Source organism: Chionomys nivalis, chromosome 23 (assembly GCF_950005125.1).
Source record: "Chionomys nivalis chromosome 23, mChiNiv1.1, whole genome shotgun sequence".
NCBI lineage: Eukaryota > Metazoa > Chordata > Mammalia > Rodentia > Cricetidae > Chionomys > Chionomys nivalis.
In genome coordinates, this window is record NC_080108.1 from 29,293,306 (window position 1) to 29,315,141 (window position 21,836).

The window sequence follows — 21,836 nt, forward strand, 5'->3', positions numbered from 1 at the left end:
TATTTTTGTGCATGTATGCACATGTGTACCACATCATGTACATGGTGGTCAGAGGAGAAGCCACGGGAGTCAGTTCTTTCCTTCTAACATGTGGGTCTTGGGGATCGAACACAGGTCTTCTGGCTTAATGGCAAGCACAGGTTGTGCGTGTGTGCATGTGTGTGTGTGTGTGTGTGCATGTATGTATCTGCAAAACTTGGGTGTCATTTCTGGGGAGCCATGCAGCTGGATTTTTGAGATAATTAGCCTTGGCTGTCCAGTGAGCCCCAGGGGACCCACTTTCCTCTGCTTCCCCAGCACTGGGGCACTGTGTCCCTTTCTTTTCATGTGGGTCCTGGGGATGGAACTCAGCTTCTCTCTTTGTACAGCATGTCCTTTCCTCACTGACTCACACATTTTGCTCTTGGTGGAGGGATTCTTTACATAAACAACTGATGTTTGTGAATGCAACCCCTCCTTTCATCTCTCCCTTAGACCAAAAATGTTTTGAACTTGAAACAACCACTCTCTCTCTTCTTACTAATTTTATGCCTACTGATCCCAAAGAAAATGAAAACATTTCTTTTTGTCAGGTCAACACTTATAAGTCTACAAGACTCGCAAGATTTATCTTCCTCCTCTGTCTCTGACATTGTGGGTCGGGAGGCTATCCCACCTTCTTGCTACTGTACGACGGGAAACCGTTCTTATGACTCCAGCATGTCCTCTGTATCATCCAGTGACAGCTCGAACCCATCTTATCGTCCAGTCTTTCCTGGAGGAGCAACGTGGCAATTCCACAGCCATAGCTTACCTGCTTTCTCCCGAAAGGAACCGCCCGCTCCCAGGAGCCAGGGCTCATCCCTGCCGACTTTTCAGCAGGCAGATCTTAAGAAATCAGATCTTTTTCAAAATCTGGCAGCTCTTCCTCCCTTAAAAACTCAACGCTTTTTTATTAATTCAGTTTTAGAAAACCTAGATTCTTGCAAACAAGAGAATACAAGAAATAAGAGAAAGAATCATTTGGCCCAATCAGATCTTGGGCCAAATTCTGTTTTGAATGAGAGCCCAGGCCCCCCCCTAGTACGGGCTCCACTCCAGCTCTCTCCTTTAGTCAGAGGAGAACTGGAAGGACACATGTCTCATAAGGTTTCTACTTTGCGGGCACAAGTGGTGCCTCTGCCTGTGAAGAAATCCTGGGAAATACTCAATCATTTCATGGATGGACAAGGAGTCCCTGAACAAGGGCTCCCCAAAACTCAGTTACCTACACTCCTCCCTCAGAGGGCTGAGCAAAATACCAACCGATCTTCAGATGCTCCATCGTTTCATGTCCATGTAAACATTGGGGTGAATTCTGAATTAAGCAGGACGGAAGTGTCACAGCCGCTGACCTCAAACAAGCAGTTAGAGTCTGTTAATGACCGCCAGGTTCTTAGCTACAACCCTGTAGTTATATCAATGGGCACTCCAGCTCCCATTAACATAGTTCGGGAAGAAAAAGCTTTACTGAAAAAGGATCCAAGACATGTGTTAGAGCTGAATATAGATCAGAGGGTCCTAGGTCTTCCAGAAAAAAGGATACAGCCACAAAGGGCACAAGTAACTGACATGGAACTGACAGCCCAGGTACCACGCTCAGCCACGGACAGCGTAAAGGTTACTCCAGTGGCATTGCTTCAGGTTATGGGCTTGATGGGAATGATCCCAGAATCACACGCGCAGGTGATAGACAGCGTGGGGTTTCCCCCGCAGCCACCAAATCAAGCAGAAACAGTGAGTCTAACTCCCCGGCCATCAGACCAACCAAAAACAGTAACAAGTCTTCAGCATTCAGCTACGGAATCAAAGAGTATGGCCTCAAGACTGAGTCCAGTCACAGATAAAATGAAGGTAACTCCTGTGGAATTGCTTCGCATCATGGATTCCATGGGGCTGATTGATGAATTATACCCACATGTCATAGAACCAGCAGCAATAGCCCCAAAGCCACAATACCAAGTCAAGGAGTCGCCAAAGGTGGATACATTGCATGGCCACCAAGCCATACGACCAGAAGATAAGAGTCTAGGGCTACAGCAATCAGTTCTGGGAACTGTGGAAGTGATCCCCCAGCCTCAGCATAAAGTCATGGGAACACCGAACACTACCTTGGGGCCACAGAATCAAGCCCCAGAACACATTGGGATTGCTCCTGGTCCAATACATGAAAATATATTGGAAATTAGCTCAAGTGCACTTCCTAAAGCCATTGATTATACAAAAGCGACCCCAGTGGCACAACAAACCATGGATTTCATGCAGGAAATTCCACCAGGACAGCCACACATTACAGAACCTCGGGCTTTGATCCAAACTGAAAATTTGACCCCACTGCCAACTCAGCCAGACGTTCTGACTTCTGCTGTCCCAAGAGGAGCAGCAGAATCTCGAGGCATACCTCCACAGCTACCGTCTACAGCCCTAGCGTCATCAGGAGTGATTCTGCTACCAGCAGGTCAGTCCCTGCATGCTCTAAAGGTGACCCCGATAGTACAGGCGCCACCTGGGGTGGGAATGATGCCACCACTCCAAGTTGTAGAGCCTCCTGGTTTGACTCCACAGCCAGAGTTACAGAACGTAAAACCTGAGCCCTTAATCCCAGATCCAAGATTGCCAAATATGAAATCTGTGGACATAGCCATGGATTTAGTCCCAGAAAAGGTAAAATATGGACCACCGACCTCAAGAGCAGTATCTACAGATTTGACCCTAGAATTGCATCAGCTGACTATGCAGTTTGAGGAATTAACCCACATGCCACAATTGCAAAGTGAGGAATCTGTGCCATCGGCTCCTGAATCTCAACTTCAAGATGTGAAATCTGGCCAAGTGATAGTTGAAGCACAACTCCAAAACATACAGGCTGCTGGGCTGGCCCCAGGTCCACAGGGGCAAAGTGATACGTCAGTACATTTGACCCCTGGTTCACAGACTCAAGGTATGCAAGGGGTTGTTCATTCAGCCCTATCGCAGGAGTTACAAGGAGATTCAAAAATGGTGGAGTTGGCTCCAAGACCATCACTTGAAGACAAGAAATCTGCGAACTTGACCCGAAAACCATATTCACAAAGCACCAGCTTTGAGAAGACAGCCCATGTGCCATTGCTCGAAGATAGAAAGACTCTGTTGGTAGAAGGTAGGAGTTTAATTCCCGAGGCACTGGTGGAAAGTGTGAATCTTAGTGAATTGGTCCCAAGCACACACCTTTGTGCGGTAAAACCCTTAGAAGTGAACCCCGACCCAAGTTATCATTTCCTGGAACCTGCAGAATTGGCCCTGCGGCGTCAAGCCCCAGAAGAAAGAGTGGGCTCTGACATTTGTCATCAGGTGGAAGAATCTGTTGAGCTGACACAATCATCATTAGGAATGAGGCTGATACCACTGCGCCAAACCTCAGACTCTATGGAGATGTACTCACCACCACTCCAAGAAACTCTTGAAACTAGGAACCAGGTTGTAAAAGAGATGGAAGAGACTCCAGAATCACAAAATGCAATTAAAGATGCTCCGGATTTGCTACCAGACTCAGAAGTGCAGAATATGAACTCAGCGGTGATGGCCCCAGAATCACAGCCCTCAGATGGGAAGTTTCTTCATGGGACTCTAGAAACTTGTTCAGAAGTTACTAACTTATCAGAAATAACTCTAAAACCAGAGTACGAAGACAGAGAGACTATCAGATTAACATTTCCTAAAGTTGATGATACTCAGGGGGCCATGATAGAACCATATTCAGAAATGGGATCTCTGGAGTTGGGTCTAGAACCAGAAGTGCAAGGTGAGAAATCGGAGTCCTTGGCTCAACACTTGCAGTCTGTGGAAGTAATTGGTGAACCACCTGTACTAGCTGCAGAGCCCATCGCACTAACTACAGGACCCAAACCACACATTAAAGATGTGATCCCAGGGCCCCAGCTCGAAGTCAAACTTAGGCAAATGGATACAGAATCACAGTTGCAAAATGAGGAATCTGTAAATGTAACACGACAGTTGTCTCTAGGAGAGGTAGGTCCTGAAAAGACAAAGCCAGAGTCAGGGCCACAGAGTCCATCCCCGAAGGAACTGATTGAGGAGACACAGCCCCTGAAAGTGAAATCTGTGCATTTAAATCTAGGTCCACAGCAGCTAAGTATCAAATCTGGGTTGATTCCAGGGCCACAACTGCAAAGTGTCAGATTTCCAACGTTCTACCAAGGGGGAAAACGAGGAAATTTCATCTCAGGCCCCCCACGTTATGGTGTGAAATCTGATGAGGCACTCTCACGTTCCCCAGTACCAGAAATCAGATCATCAGATTATATCCCGGGGCCAAATCTTCCAGAAGCAAAACTGCAACATGTGAAGCCTGTGGAAGTAAATGTAGGACCATGCTTGCAAGCTGTGAAATTCTCTGATCTGACCCCTAAGCCCAAGCACCAAGGTTTCAGATGTACACAGGTCATACCAGGTATTCACTTTCAAGATAGGAAGTCTCAGGGACTTTTGCCAGAATCATTTTTGCCATTAAGCCAAGAGCCACAGGTTGAAGATAGGAAGCTTGTTCTACCTGTGGAAGTATCAGAGTTTCATAGCAGGAAACACACAATACCAGCCTCTGAACTACAGTATCCAAGCGTGATATCTGAGGAGGTAATCCCGGAACTGCGGCAACAAGATACCAAATTTTCTGAGTTAGCTTCTAGGCTAAGACTTCAAGGGGTCAAATTTGGGGAGCAAACTCCAGGACCATTGTTTCACGGTATGCATTCTATGATTCCAAAGTTGGGGATACATAATCCAAAGCTAGCGAAGATGACCCCAGAGCTGAACGATACAAAGCAGGTGAGTTTTAACTCGGGGCCGTGCCTGCAAAATGTCAAACTTTTTGATGGAACATCAGGAACTCAATCTGAAGGTGTGACGACTTCAGAGTTACACTCGGGGCTACAGTTGGAGTGTGTAAAAATGTTTGAGTTTACCACACAGCCAGAGAGGCAAGGGATGAAGCCAGAGTTAATAATACAGGAGACGCTGTTTGAAGACAGGGCATATGTCACAAGGAATCAAGCACCAAGCTTTGAAGATGAGATGTCTTATAAACTACCATCTGAGCCACAAATACCAACGGCAGAATCAGTGAGATTGACTCCCAGGATACAGCTAGCAAGTGTAGATCATTCTGAGTTGGTTGGAAGACCAGAGGCACAAGGTATAGAATCTTCTGAATCGATCCCTGGGCAGCATTTGGGACATATAAAACCTGTGGAGAAGGTCACAGCGTCAAAGCAGGAAGAGTTAACGCCAGGGCCACATTTGGGATATGTGAAATCTATGGAGTTAAGGTCAAAGTCAGAGCGGGGAAAAGTCAAAGCTATACTGTTAACCCCAGGGAAACAAGCAGGAGATAAAGTACCTGAGGAGCTGCCCCGGGGCCCCAACTTGAAAGGTTTAAAATCTGAGTTACTACCTTCAAGACCACAGTTAGAGAATAGGAAATCTGCAGTCTTAACTGTAGGACAATGTCCAGAGAGGATAAAATCTACAGTGGTATCCCCATGTAGTTCCCAGTCAGATGGTACAAAAACTGTGAAGTTGATTCCAGGTTCAACAATTCAAGACTTGAAGACTGTGGGGCTGGCCCGTGATACACATGTTCAAGATGCAAATGCCATGGGTTTGAAACTTGAACCAAAGCAAGAAGAGAGTCCTGTGACTTTTGTACCAGGGATGCAGTTTCAAGATGAGTTTATGGAGGTGTTGCAGGTGCCTCAACTACAAGGTATAAAACCTAAGGAACTGACTGCACAGTCACAAATGCGGGGTAGGAAACATGTGATTATCTCATGTTTGAAGCCACAAAGTCTAAAACCTGTGAATATAGCCAAAACACAAGGAATCCCAGGAGTAAAACTTGTGAATTTAGTCTCAACACAACCGTGTCGAGGGATGGCGCCTACAGATTTAACTCTCAAGCCTGGACAGGATGACCAGATAACTGTAAGATCACCCGAGTGGAAAGGTAGGGTTTTAGACCAGCTGAGCAAACATTTTGAGTCAGAAAATGTGTTGTCCATGAAGTCAGGTCAAGAAGCCAAACCTGCAGATAAAAAACCCAAAGAGATCAAATTTAAAGTACAATTTAAAGATACACCATCATTTGAATCGACTCCTAAACCAGTTGTTCACAGTGTAAAACCTGAAGAGGCCCAAAATGAACCCCAGGTGCCAAGTATGAAACCATGCCAGGTGACTCCAGGGCCACAGGAGCACCAGGTGAAAGTCTCAGAGCCAATGTTAGAGCCACCATTTCAAGATGTGAAAACTATGGTGTTCACAGAGCCACACACGGGAAGTACAAAATCCGTCCGATGGATACCAATATCTGAAAGTTCCACACCTACAGAATTGAAGCCGTCTACAAAATGGAGGGGTGTGAGGCCCTCTGAATTGACTGTCAGGTCTAAAATAATTCAAGAAGAAAAATCTGTAGGGTTGCATCTTGAGCCACAGTCACAGCAAGTAAAAACCTCTCCGTTAGCACTAGGGCTTCAGAAAACAAAAACTTTGAACTTAACATCAGAGCCACAACCTCAAGGAATCAAAACTGTGGATCAAAACAAAGATCCACCGGTTGGAAGTCTAAGATCTGTTCAGTGGATACCAGGACCTGAGTTCCACAGCGTGAAGTGTTTAGGGAAAAATTATGGGTCACAATCCCAGAAACCATCCATACAGTTGGGAGGTCTGAAATCATCAGAGACGACTGTAAGGCCCAAAGTACAGCTCATAAAAACCCCTGAGGCATCCCCAAAACCAGAGTTACAAGAAGGGGAATCTTTCGTAGTGGAGTCAAGGTCCCCAAATGGGGAGTCTGTGGAGTTAAACTTGGGCCCTCAGTTACAAGATGAGAAATCTTCTACGTCAATTCTGGGGATAAAGCAGGAAGATGCAAGATCTACAGAGGTCAGTTCTAGCCCACGCTTGCAGGGTATGAGGTCTTCTGAAGTGTTTTCAGAGGACATGCTTCAAGGAGAGAAACCCAAGGGCTTTGTGGCCCAGTCACTGTGGCAGGATGTAAAATCTCTTAGGCGGACTTTCGGCAAGGCACTTGACAGGAAGCTTTTGCAGCTGAAAATCCCTCAGTTCCAGGATGGGAAAGGATCCGTGTTAACCCCAGAATTACATCTTCAAGGTATGGAACCTGAGGCAGTCAAGCCTGGATCGAAGTTGAAAGGCATGCAACCCGAGCCTACAAATGTCCAAGCAGTGAAGGATATGGGGATCAATCATGGTGCAGAATCGCAGGTTGTGGGATTTGCTGAGCAGGACTTGGACTCCACAATTTATAGTCAAAAGCAACAGCTTCAAAGTATAAAACCGGTAGTCTTCAGTCACGGGCCACATTTGCAACATATCCAGTCATCAGAAGTATGTACAAAGCTTCCAGATCTGAAATCTGTGGAATTCAACTCAGAGCAACAGGTGCGAGAGAGAAAAGCTCCTGATGTGTGCACAGAGTCCAAGCTGTCAGATGAGTTATTTTTGGAATTTAAGTCTCGATTCTGTGACTTGAGTCCAGGATGTAAAAATATGACATCCAACACAGGAACACAAAATGTAGAATCGCCTAAGTTGCACCCTGATCTAGACCTTCAAGGCATAAAATCTAAGGAATTCTGCCTTGGATCACATTTGGAAGATGTGAATTCTGCATGTACTCCCGATGCAAATTCTCAGTATACAAATTCCAGTGAATATAAACCTGGGTCATATTTGCAAAATGCAAATTTCTCTGCACACATTCCAGAGCCAGACCCTTGGCGTATAAATACTATGTGCAACCCTGGGCCACATTTTAATGGAATGAATTCCCTTTTAGGACCAAAATTGCAATGTGTAGATTCTACTGTGTGCAATCATGAGCCAAATTTGCAAGATGTAAATTCTTCTGCATGCACTTCAGTGTCAAGTCCTCCGTGTGTGAATTCTTCCATATGCACCCCAGGACCAAGTCCTCTGTGTGTGAATTCTTCTGTATGCACTCCAGGACCAAGTCCTCCGTGTGTGAATTCTTCCGGATGCACCCCGGAGCCAAGTCCTCCATGTGTGAATTCTTCCATATGCACCCCAGGACCAAGTCCTCCGTGTGTGAATTCTTCCGAATGCACCCCGGAGCCAAGTCCTCCGTGTGTGAATTCTTCCAGATGCACCCCGAAGCCAAGTCCTCCGTGTGTGAATTCTTCCGTATGCACCCCAGAGCCAGGTCCTCCGTGTGTCAATTCTTCTGTATGCACCCCAGGACCAAGTCCTCCGTGGGTGAATTCTTCCGGATGCACCTGGGAGCCAAGTCCTCCATGTATGAATTCCACTGAGTGCAATTCTAAAGTACATTTTCAAGGTGTGAATTCTGCATGCATTCCAAGCCAAAACCCTCAGTGTGAACATTCTAATAGGAATAATCTTGGGCCACTTCTTCAAGGAATGCATTCTGATACATTTCCAGCACCACAAAATATGTGTGTAAATTGTGTTTGGTGCAGTGTCCAAACACATTTGCAAAATGTGAATTCTTCTGCATGTACTCGAAGACAAGAATCACAGTCTGCAAATTCTATGGGATACAACCCTGGGCCACATTTAGAAGCTCCTAAACTTCAAGGTATGAAGTTTCCTGAGTTGAACCCAGGGACAGGAATTCAAAGAGAGATGCCTATAACAGTTAACCCAGGACAGCACTTGCAAGATTTAAGGCTTGAATTAACTCCAGGGTCAAATATTACAGGTATAGCACCTGCAGAATACAACCCTGGGCCACAGGAACAATGTGTGAATTTTTCTGAATTGAATCCAGGATTAGAATTACAACGCATAAATTTAGCGAAGCTTGGTTCAGGGCCACAGTTGCAAAACATAAAGTCCTTTGCATCGACCTCTGGATCAGAATCGCAGTGTACAAGATCTGTTCTATTGAGCCCTGGACCCCCTTTTCAAAGTGTGAAGCCATCTAACTTATTGGTAGGGGCAAAGTTTCAAGAGATCCCATTTTTGAAGAAGCAATTTGGGTCACGGCAGCAAACTGCACAACCCATGTTGACTCCGAAGCCTCAGTCAACTGGTGTGGACTCTGTGGAAGTTTTACCAACACCACTGCCTGAAGATAAAATGTTTCCAGAGATGAGCAAACAGCCATTGCTTTGTACAAACTCTGTAAACCTGACACCTGGCTATGGTCTGCAGGACTTCAGAAGTAAGGAATTTTCACCAGGACCTTGCTTTCAAACAGTTATGTGTTTGAAGCCAGGGTCACAGTCTCAGAGCGGGAACTCTTCAGAGTTCGCTCCATGCCACGGGTCTCAATGTGCTCAGTCTTTCTTTGCCCCAAAGCCATGTCTTCAAGATCTAAAACCCATGGAGCTGAGGCTTGGATCCCAACATCAAAGTATGAATTGCCAACAGATTGCTTTAGATGAAACGCCAATGGTAGTAACACAGGAGTCCACGAGGAAGTCCTTGGCAGGACCAGCACTGACAAGTGTCAAATTTTCAAATTTAATTCCAGAGTCGCAGTCGCAATGTATGAAATTTAAGGCTTTGACTTCAGAGCTGAGGGGGCAAAGTGTAAAACATGTGAAATTATCATCAGTGTCCCTGCCACGAAGTGGAAACTCTGTGGGCTTATCACCAAGTCCATTCCTTCAAAATGTGACATTTGGGAACCAAATTCCCCAAACAAATGATCAAATCACAGAACCCTCTAAGGTGACGTGCAGACCAGTACACCACCTGGTGGACTATGCAGAGATGAACACGAAGATCAGGTACCAAGCCCCTAAATTGGAAAATTATATTCCGCTGCCTGTTTATCAAGAAGATGCGGGATCTTCAGAAACGACGAAAGGGTTTAGACACAAAAGCACAGAAACAACAGAGAAATCTATGAGGTTGTTCCACAAGCCAACGGATACAGTCACAGAATCATTGGGGATGCCGCAGCAGCCAGAGCTTCAAGTGCCAGGATTTGTTGATCTGACTCCAACACTAAGTGATCAAGATTCAAACGCCTCAGAACTGACCCCACAGAAAAACTACCAGAGCCTAGAAACCCTGGAGATGATTTCTTGTTCGTGGCCTCAAGTGAAAGATTTCAAGCAGTCACAGACCCAACCAGCCACAGGATCTAAGAGAATGACCCTCGACCTCAAGAATCATGCCACAGAAATGACGGTGCTAACTCGTAAGGTAAGACAGCAAGGGAAAGAATTTCTTAGAGTGACTTCAACACCAGTAAACAGAGAGACTGAATGTGTCGAAAAATCTCCATGGCCATATCCTCAAGACTTAGGACCTGTGATGGGGAGCTCCGAGAAAAGATCCCCAAGGGAACAATCTGTAGCCTCGTCACCAAGGCCATTCTATCATGTTCCGGATTCTGCTCCAGGAATAACACCAGGACCTCAGATTCCCGAATCTGTAGGTTTGACCTCTAAGCCATGGCTGCAAAGGGAAGAATTCTTAGAGTTGGCCACCCAGCCAACCAATCAAGTTGTGGGAAATACAGCCTCTGTAGAGCTCACGTTTGAGGAATGTCAGACAGAAGAGGTAGGAATTGGTCTAACAGTGCCCCAGAAGGCAAGCATTGAAAAAGCGAACGTCACTCCAATAGAATCACTGGATCAGATTATAAACTTCGTAACGGTGAGTCCAAAGCCACTCGATCAAATGACAGAACCTGCAAAGACACAGCTTCAAGTTCCTCAAGTCTCTGAATCTCTGACAGTGATTCCTGGACCACCACTTCAAGTTATAGAGTCAGTGATGATACCGGAGCCGACCTCTCAAGGGTCAAAATATGTTGATTTGACTCCCAAACTGCATGATAGGATAGTTGCAGAGTTTGCTCCAAGACTTTGGCTACAAAATGTGCAATCTAAGAAATTAATCGCAGAGCCAACACATCATATTTTAGAAACGATAGAATTATCAGGCTTTCAAGTGATAAAGACGATATTGCTTCCCAAGCCCCTGCTTCTGATTGTGAAATCCGAAGAGTTGGCACCAGGACCCAGTCCTCAGGCTGTCGAACCAATAGGAGTTGCCACAAGATCAAGAACTCAAGTAAAGGATCCTTTGAATTTACTCCCAAGACCACATCTTCAAGACAAGATAAAACCTATAGAACGAACTCGAAGGGCAAATATTCAAGAGACTTTTCCAGAATTAATCGTACAGCAAACATCTCCACTTGAGGAACCTCCAGTATTAACTCATAAGCAAAGGCTTCAGGCTGGAAAATCTGTAGGAATCAAAAGAGAATCTCCTAAAGTACTGGAAATGGATCTGAATCAAGGACGGGCATGTCAGAACAGAGCTTCGGAAATGATAACATCAGAAAAGTTACAAGCAGAGAATTACTTCTCTAGGTTCATAAGCAGCCCTCCGATACCATTTATTTCAAGCTCTGTCAAAACAAGCAAATTAGGGCCCCTTCAGGGTTCTGGAAGGCCGGAAGTGTCAAGAGCCCAGACTATGAAGAACTCTAATGCTGGCATTTTGCAGTCTCCAGAGTCCTATACAGAAACTATTAGGATGCGGTCACTAGCTCTTCCCTTGGTCCTTCCCTCTGGTAAAACAGGGGACTCTGTGGGATCCCTATATCCCGAGATCTGGGATATGGATGTCATAACTAAGGAATCAACCGAAAAGAAGCAAATGGAAGAATTTGGGAATTTACTGCAGAGCTATGCTCCTTATCCACTGAGATTACTACCCTCGGAGTTTCAGGCAGGATTAGGAGCTCGAAGAAACTCTATCCGTTCTTTCCTGGGCAGACAACTGAACATCTGGGAAAGCCATGTCTGTAGGCAGCGACTACCCAGGAAGTACCTCTCCAATATGCTGATGCTGGGGAATGTTCTGGGAACCACTATGGAAAGGAAGCTTTGTTCTCAACCGTTTTTAACAGAAGGAGCCACTATGGATATCTGCCGATCGATTCAGAATTTATTTGGGGTTCCAGCTGAACTGATGGAATTTTCCCAGAGCCTACTAGAGAGGGGCCCAAGGACGATTTCACAGACGTCAGTGGTCAAAAGCTATATTCAGAGACATATCTTAGGCCATGGTCACGAGAAAAGAATGCCCTTAAAGATGTGGACACGCGGATCCACATCCTCCATAATACAGCAGTACTCTGGTACTAGATTGGGACTAAAGAAAACAAACTCAAAACTCAGTGATATATTCCAGGAAGTCACTCAGCACGTGCCTGTCTCATGTACAGGGGCCCAGTTTCCTGCCTTAGGGAAGCCAGAGTCTCCTCTCGGGATACTTTACAATAGGGAAGATCCTGTTTCCAGGGAGCCGAGTAAAACCTCCCAGAGCGATTCACAGACAGGAACTTTTGAGTCTCACCGCTCAAAGTCAAGTTATTTTTCCCAGACCAAGACCGATCACTCAGAACAGCTCAATCTACTTAAAGATCTACAGCTAAAGATAGCAGCAAAACTCTTACGCAGTCAAATACCCCACAACGTCCCTCCACCCCCAGAGTCAGGTCTTGTCCTGAAATACCCCATCTGCTTGCAGTGCGGCCAATGTTCAGGATTTAGGTGCGGTCATGAGTTACAGTCTGGTTTTGGGTCTTACCTTCTCGTCTACCCACAGATCCACCTTATAAGAAACCCTGAAGGCCATGGTGAGACTCGATTGCATCTTGGTTTTAGGTTGCGCATTAGGAAAAGACCTCACATCTCAAAGTATCGTGGGAGAAACAGAGCGGACACATCGAAGAACCCTTCCTCATCGCACAGGGAAGCTAAAATCTATACTCCAGATTCCAAGAGTCCAACTTCTACAAGAGATTTCCAGCCCAGATCTTCCCAGTCTCCGGCTTCTGTACCAGTTCACAGGAGGCAAAAGCAATGGGGCAGCTGTGGCGTGGCAGGGAAGACAGAAGCCAAAGACTCTGGGCATTATGAATTCTGTGAGGTTCTCTCCACGTCAGAGAGTGGCTCTGAAAGTAACCGGCATGAAAAATGGGCTAAGTCAAGACGCAGAAAGACCTCAGAATTAAATTTTCTAATGAAAAAAATCACCAAGGAACTTAAAACACAAAACATAAAGCTCTACAAAAACAGTAGACCCACAGAAGAGTGTCCTTCTGGAACGCTGACAGATCCATCAAGAAGGAAGAGTATCAAAACCGCTCAAACCAGCACTGTTTCTTCAAAGAGACAACCAAAGAAATCCTCCCAGCCCAGGTTCATCCAGCTGCTTTTTCAGCGCCTAAAGCAGGCATTCCAAAGAGTTATGGCTCTCACTGCACAGAAGCCTGAGGACAGGGCTAGTCCAGACAATTTGTGGTCAAGCAAAAACTTGTACCCCAAAGAAAAAGATGAGGATGATTGTTTAACAGGAGATGGCAGAGGGGCCAGCACACCTGTTATCAAGCAAAGGTTCATGGGTTCCACCCCTAAGAAAGAAGACAGGTTGCAGAAAACATGTGACCAAGCTCAACAATCAAAACAAGTGAGCTCTCTCCAACGCCACAGTCCTCAGACAAAGCCTACGAGTCCCTCTGACAGAACCCTCAGAAGCCTCTCGGAGAGGAGATGTCGCAGTCCCTCCCAGAGGAAGGATCGCAGTCCCTCTAGAAGAACCCCTCAGAGTATCTCTGACAGGAGCCTGCCCAGGCTCTCTAAGGGGAGAGGTCGCAGTCCCGCAGGGAGGAGCCAACCCAGCCCTTCTGGGAGAAGGCCTCGCAGTTCCTCAGGGAGGAGCCCTCGTGAGAGAAGGGGACAAAATTCCTCCCCCAAGGGTCAGCTCGGTCTTTATGGGAGGAACCAACACAGTCCCCCTTTTCAGAGATGCCGCAGCCCCTCAAAAAGGAGCCATCTCAGTCCCATTCGGAGAACATGGGCCAGTTCTTCAGAACGGAGCCATAGTACTCTCTCTGAGAGACCCCCTTCCAGACGCTCTGGCAGGACAAGGCATAGCTCTTCTGGAAGAGGCTACCGCAGTCCCTCTGAGTCCAGGCTCCACAGGCCTTCCGGACTCCACCGCAGCCATTCTCAGAGAACTCACTACAGCCCCTCTGACAGCAGTCGCGGTCATTCTGAAAGGAGCCGACGCTTAGAGCGGAACCAGGAAGGTCACCATGCGAGACCCCATCACAGCCCCAAGGGGAAGCTCCGGCACAGTTCCCCTAAGGAGAGACCCAGACATTCAACTCTCCAAGGGACCACACCCGAAACATATGTCTGGTATATGGGATGCTGGGGATCAAAGTCGGGCGGCATGCTTGTTAGGCAAGCCCCAGCCCTCTAAAATTAAAATGGTCTTAAAAATTATTTTAGTTGTTTGTTTGTGTGTATGATGTGTGTGTGGATGCAGGCATGCCTGTGTTTGTGGAGTTGATTCTCTCCATCTACTGTGGGTCCTGGGGATTGAACACTCATCAGTAGTAGGCTTATGCAGCAAGACCTTTTAACCACTGAGACATCTTGCCGGTCCTATATTGATGGTTTTAAAAAATATTTATTTTATGTGTATGGGTATTTTGTCTGCATATATGTCTATGTTCCATGTGGTCTGTACACCACATGCATGCCTGATTTTCCCCAAGGCTAGAAGATGGCATTGGATCCCATGGACTGGAGTTACAGAAGACTGTAAGTTTCTAGGTGGGTCCTGGGAATTGAATCCTGGACCTCTGGAAGAGCAAGCAGTGCTCTTAACTGATGAGCCATCTCTCTAGCCTCTTAGTTAAAAAAAATAGGTCAAATGTCATGGCACATGGTTTTAACCTAAGCACTGGGGAATCTGAGCAGATCACTGAGTTTGAGGTCAACTTGGTCTACACTGTGTGTCTCCACTGTGTGATGGGCAGATTTTGAAGGACAAGGCTAACATCAGTAAAGCTAGGGAAGAGGCTTTTGTACGACTGAGGTGGGAGATGCTGGCGGTCTGGACTGGTGGTCGTATGGCCAGGCCAGATATCAGACTGGGAATGCATGTAAAGTCTAAGACCTGGGCTGGGATGTAGCCCAGCTGATAGAGCACTCTAGTGTTCGCTAAGCTCTGGGTTGGTCTCCACCACTGAATAAACTGGCGAGGCAGTGCAAGCCTGCAATCTCAGCACTGAGAGGAAGAGGCAGAAGGATCAGAACTCCAAGGTCACCCTTGGCTATATATGAAATTTGAGGCCAGCCTGGGCTCCACAAGACTTTGCTTAAAAACAAAATCTCAAAAAAAGCCGGGCAGTGGTGGCACACGCCTTTAATCCCAGCACTCGGGAGGCAGAGGCAGGCGGATCTCTGTGAGTTCGAGGCCAGCCTGGTCTAAAAGAGCTAGTTCCAGGACAGGAACCAAAAGCTACGGAGAAACACTGTCTCGAAAAATCCAAAAAAAAAAAAATCTCAAAAAAACAAGACAAAAACAAAATTGGGGCTGGAAGGATGGTTTAGCAGTTAAGAGCATTTGTTGCTCTTGTAGAGGACTTGAGTTTGGTTCCCAGCACCTACAAAGTGGCTCACAACCACTCCAGTTTCAGGGGATCTGATACCCTCTTCTGACCTCCATGGGTGCCAGCCATACATGGGTACCGGTGTAAGCAAAACAGTCATATACGTAATAATAAAATAAATATACCTTAAAAGGTAAAAAGTAGACAGACAGACAGAGAGGTAGGTAGGTAGGTAGGTAGGTAGATAGATAGATAGATAGATAGATAGACAGACAGACAGACAGACAGACACACAGGCAGACAAGGTAGAGTCCTGAGAACTTGCAGACAGCTTACATGGGGTCAAGGAAGGAGGGGTATATATGAAAAAGCTCAAGCTGCTTCCCAGAAACAGCTGACATTACGAAACCCTTATATCTAAGCCTTTTGCAGATTCGTTCTTGTTCTTCACCACCATTACCATCGCCACTCTCTTTTATAATACTATGTGGTAAATACTGTCATCATTGCCCCCATTTTTTATGAAAAGAACCAAATCCCAGGGTTGGAAAGGGTGAATGACCTTTCTAAGTTTATACAAGATGAAAAGTTGAACCAACGTTTGAACTCAAGGAATTTGAGGTCCCAAATGTGTTCATTACCTCTGTGCCACACCCAGGAAAGACACAGAGGTATGTTAAAAAAGACTTGGACAGGCTGCAGAGATGGCTTAGTGGTTAAGAGTGTGTACTGCTCTTGCAGAGGACCTGAGTTCAATTCCCAGTATCTACATATGAAGGCTCATAACTGCCTGAAGCTCTCGCTCCAGGGGATCCTACACCTCTGGCCTCTGCAGGGACCATCATTCATGTGGACATACCCACACATGGACCCTCACACAGACACATTGTGGCAGTGTGGATGGGACTGCCTCCCACTGGCTCAGACGTCTGAAGACTTGGTCCCTAGGAGGTGGAACTGTTTGGGAGGGATTGGGAAGTATGGCCTTGCTGGAGGAGGTTTGTCACTGTGGGTGAGGCTTTGCTGTTTCAAAAGTTTTCTGCCATCTCCAGTGCTGTCTGTTTGCTGGTTCCATGATGTGAGCTCTCAGCTGTCCAGGCCACTCTGCTCGCACTGCCCCTATCATGGAACTGTAAGGTCATTTTGTGCGGCTTTTATAGGCTGCCTTGGTCACGGTGTTTTGCCACAGTAATAGAAAAGTGACTAAAACACACCCAGTTCAAAGTAACTAAATTTTAAAAATGTAAAAACTTTAAATATATAAACAGTAATAATACAAACAAGAAACAACCTCTTAAAGAAAACCTTGCAAAGGAGAAGCTAAAACATTAGGGCATATTCAGAGCTAGAGGAACAGCGCTGCAATCAGGAGTGTATACTGCTCTTGTAGAGACTGGAGTCTGGTTCCAGCACCTTTATCAAGGCGGCTCACAACCGCCTGGAACTCCAGCTCCAGGAGGTTCAAAACTCTCTTCTGACCTTGGCAGGAACTGGCACTCTTGTGCACAAACCCACACATTGACATTCTTATTCACAGAATTTAAAACTATTTTTAAAAAGGTATATTGATCTAGAGTAGGAAGGAGTTTGGAGTAGGTGCAGCAGGAAGTGCTCATGTTGTTGGGGTGTGTGGGAAGCAGTGCCCACACACAGGACAGAAGCAGCCCACAGGCCTCCTAGTGGCCAGCATTCAGTTCCACAGCTCTCACCTCTCAGCAGTGTGGAGCTGCCTTGCCTCCCGGGCGTTTGCTCAAGGTTTTCCACATTGCCTCTGTTTCTGGGGTTATCTCCAGGGTCTCCAAGAAGGCTGTTGCCCTGGAGAGGAAGGGAGGAAAGCACAGGAGTGAAGCAGGATCTGGAGGAGCAGAGGGGAACCCTGGTGCTGCTGGGGCAGTAGGAGGGGGGAAGAAAGGCCAGAAACACCGCCCTTTGTCTAGGCTCCTCCCATGACTACAGGGCCCCATTGAGCTGTGACATTTTAATGGGTCACTGCTAGGCCCACACTGGCTCAGCACCACACTGGCTGTTAGCAGCTCTCACCGGGTGTAGTTGCCGTCATCGATGGCTGTTCCAAACTCAATCAGGCGCCCTCGTCCAGGGTGTAGGCCACAGTCGTCACCCCTTCGGTCACCATCACCTCTGTCTTCCCTCCACCTCGCTCCAGACCTACAACCTCACCCTGCACAGTATACAAAGAGTGGCATCCAGTTCTTCAGTAGGAAGCAGACTTAGGGGTGTGTGGGCACGCACAGACTGTGGGTGCGCGTGTGACTGCACTTGTACATGTGAGCAGGCCAGAAGACACGCTCGGGTGTCACTCCTCAGCTGCTTCCACCCTTTCTTCAACCAGAATCTCAGCTTGGCCCTGGAATTTACCAAGTAAGCTGGGCTGAGCCCTAGGGGTCTGCCTGTCTCTGCCTCTCCAGCTCTGGGATTTAAGTGTGCACTAACACGCTTCACTTTCTTGCTGTATGTTCTGGGGCTCAAACTCAGGCCCCTCTACTTGAACAGCAAGCACTTTACCAAATGAGTTATCTTCTCAACTCTTAGACTGATGTTCTTTTTAAAGTATATTATTTTGTCAGGCAAACTTAAGAATGTTAAAATATAGGAGGGAATATGGGGAAAAGTTTTTAAATGAGACCTCAAAAACCAGCAATTACTATTACTATTATTTTGGCAGCACTGGTGATTGAACACAGGGCTCCCTTGCACTCCGCCACTCAACTATATCCCTAGACTCAATTTTTTAAACTAAGAATTTGTTAATAGGCCGGGCGGTGGTGGCTCACGCCTTTAATCCCAGCACTCGAGAGGCAGAGGCAGGTGGATCTCTATGAGTTCGAGGCCAGCCTGGTCTACAAGAGCTAGTTCCAGGACAAGAACCAAAAAGCTACAGAGAAACCCTGTCTCGAAAATTAAAAAAAAAAAAGAATTTGTTAATTACATTTTTAGTTCTTTGTTTCTATTTTGCAAGGAGCACACATGGAAGTCAGAAGACAACTTGCAGGAGTTGGTCTTCTCCTGAGGGACTAAAGCTGAGTCATCAGGCTTGGACCAGGATCTTTAGAGGCTGAGTCATCCCACTGGCCCTTCAATTAATATTTAAAGGTGTGTGCTACAGGGCCTGAGTCTGATCCTCTAGACCCACACAGTGGGAAGGAGGGATCTACCGCCTCAGAGTGTCTTTTTTTTTTTTTCAAGACCGAGTCTCTCTGGGTACCTTTGGAACTTGCTATGTAGACCAGGCTGGTCTTGAATTCACAGAGATCCACCTGCCTCTGCCTCCTGAGTTCTGGGATTAAAGGTGTGTGTCACCACTGCCCAGCTTCTCAGGTTGTCTTTTGCTTCCCCAACCGGTTCCATTACATAAATAACTACAATAAAATTTAAATGTCTCAATACTAAAGATACCTAAAAGAGAGAAAACTCAAGCCACACATACTAAGAAAAAAAACTACAATGTAAGTAACCATCAGAGGTAATATACGGAATTTCACATCTCTAACAAAGAGACCACTTGACTTTCACAATGCATAAGGGATGAGAAACTGGAAGTCACAGAAGAGAAATCCAAGTGAACAGTAAGTAAGTGAAACGGCATTGCACACACACCATGCATTTCAAGTCCTGGGGAGGATGTGGAAGGATAGGAACTCTGACTGGGAGAGGAACGGGCATTGACCGTCCTCTTTGGAGAGCAATGGGAGACGCTTAGTCAGGCTGAAGGCACAGCTGCTCCTATGATTCAGCAATTCTGCTCTAAGCATGGCCCTCGGCAAGTAGCAGTGATGTGATTAAAACCACACCAAACAACAAACCCCAAACAACTAGGGGTTGAAGAAATGGCTCAGAGGTTAAAAGTACTGACTGTTCTTCCAGAGGACCCAGGTTCAATCCCCAGCACCCACATGGCAGCTCACACCCACCAAGTTCCAGGGATCCCACTGTCCTCTTTTGGCCTCCAAAGGCATAAGGCATGCACATGGCGCACAGCCATACATGCAGGCCAAATATCCATTCAGCTAAAATAAACCTTTAAAAAATTAATACTCAGCATGCTGTGGCAGCACACACCTTTCGTCCCAGCACATGGGAGGCAGAGGCAGGTGGATCTTTCTGATTTCGAGGCCAGCCTGGGCTACAGAGTGAGTTCCAGGTCAGCCTGGGTTACACAGAGAAACCCTGTCTCAAATAAAATAAAATAAAACCAAACCAAACAATGAAAAAAAAACCCAAAACAAACAAACAAGCAAACAAACAAAAAGCCACTCTCTAAATGCTCATGAGTAAGAGATGAGGTAAAATAAATGTAAATGCAACAAAAAGTTTTGATTTAACAGCACTAGGCATGGATAAGCAAGTATTAACAATAGGTTATGACTCTCAGCAGCTGGACTTTATTAACGATTATGTGGCAGGGAAGGATCTGAGTGCTTCCATCTGACATAGGTGCTGTCTTCGTTCACTGTGTGGGTTAAGACACTAAGAAAGACTAAGTAACTTTGGTAAGCTCACAGAGCAGTAAGTACGGACAGGGTAGCTGACGCCAGTCCCATCCTTACAGACATACTATGTGGCATGCTCGTCTCTACACCTTCTGCATGATCCTAAGTTAGTCTTAGTTCTTCCTTCCATGCTTGGAACATTTGGTGACAGAAATCATAAAGTGGAGATTTATAAATGAAACACTTGTGAAATGCAAATTACATTTCTATTGTTACTAGTTACTAATAATAAGGGTTACTAATAACATAAATATAAAAAATACAGTCCTTCCAGTTCTAAAGAGTCTAGGATTTGATGATGTCTAAACAGGAAAATCCCTAAATTTGCTGATAATTCTCTACTGTTCACAACTTGCTGACCCTAAGATATATGATGAGAGAACATGGTAATTCTACAGACAGGCCTTCTGACAGGCCTGAGCATGAATGTACCCATAGCCAGACACTTCATAAAGGCATACCCACAGGGACTTAAACATTTCCTCTAACACTGTAAAAATGAGGTTACATACTTACCTAGTGCCTTTCAGGTTCATCACTGAATATGCTCATAATACACAAGTGCATTACAGGTATCTGTGTCAGTATTAAGGTTATAAGAGCATCTTACCGATAGCAATAGTCTTAATATCAACAAGATAAGCCAGTTTCTTATTATCTTCCATTCCTGGCTGGCACCTCTCGTTGATACGGACGCTGAAACATGAAACAACAAGGTAAGGTAAAATGGGCTTTGCTAGGGTCTTCTGGAGGGTTCTGAAATAGCACATGGGACAACATTTTTAGCCTGTTTTGGAGACACACACTTTAGAAGTCCCAAAGGAATCCTTCTGGATTTCCAGGGTTCAGTTACCTGATGAGGTGAGGGTTCATGAATTCAGTGTGTACAGAACCCAAGGAGTCATTACTCCCATATTCCACCAGGATAAGCTCTCTAGCATTGAAGATCATGCACACTTGGAGAAGAATGGAGGCGGTGTGGAGAGAAGTGGGGGAAGGGGCACTGTAGTTCAGGGTGACCTCTCCCTGTCTTTTCCTGTTTCATCCCCACCCTTTACCTGCAATCTCCCCATCCCTCGCCTCTTGCCCCTCTGACTAGAAGCTCCCGCTTGCTGAAATGGGGGCAGGGAATCGCGGCTACTCACATTCTCATTTTCAAAGAAATATTTCTCATTGCCACCAGATCCCTGCCAGGCTATCTGCAAAGTGAGGAGAAAACATCATAGACAATGTAGACAATCACCCAAGACAAGCCTGGAGGATGTCAGTGGCAAGGAAGAGAGATGGTATTCAGGGAGGTTTTGACGTTGCACAAAAGGTGATCTTGCCCTGATCCTCATATTTCCAAGAGAAACCAGTCTGACTGTGGAAGTTTATATTCCAGGAAATAACATCAGAATGGTATCCTATGGGGAATCTTACTTCTTAGGGCCCGCATCTTCAGAATTAGCAAGCCAAGACATCCCATTACCCACCCTTCCTCTCTCGGTTCCTACCTCACTGAGGCGATTGGTGTTCAAGTCTCCGAGCAGCAGCGTGTCCGATGTGTGAGCCACAAAGTAGCGTTCCTTCCCCAGGATCTTCACCTCTTCTATCTCATAGCCATTGTGATGGAGGAGTTACTTTCATTTAATAAAGAAACTGCCTTGGCCCATTTATAGGCCAGCCCTTAGATGGGTGGAGTAAACAGAACAGAATGCTGGGAGAAAGAAGCCGAGTGAGGAGTCGCCATGATTCTCCCACTCCAGACAGACGCAGGTTAAGATCTTTCCTGGTAAGCCAGCTCGTGATACTACACAGAATATTAGAAATGGGTTAGATCAATATGTAAGAGCTAGCCAATAAGAGGCTGGAACTAATGGGCC

The 21,836-nt window shown here is 46.1% G+C and overlaps 1 protein-coding gene across 7 annotated transcripts in view; it reads left to right on the forward strand.

Moving 5' to 3' along the window:
- The window catches only part of LOC130865213 (BOS complex subunit NOMO1-like), a 57,206-nt gene extending 42,869 nt beyond the window's left edge, over positions 1-14,337 (forward strand). For 4 of the 7 annotated variants that reach the window (XM_057756126.1, XM_057756129.1, XM_057756130.1 and 1 more), the window contains one exon: positions 573-14,337. In XM_057756126.1, the coding sequence (XP_057612109.1) occupies positions 573-14,325 (13,753 nt within the window). In that variant the 3' untranslated portion in view covers positions 14,326-14,337. The remainder of the gene's footprint in view (positions 1-572) is intronic. The other 3 variants (XM_057756133.1, XM_057756132.1, XM_057756131.1) reach the window with 1 other exon arrangement.
- Positions 14,338-21,836: the final 7,499 nt, after the last annotated feature.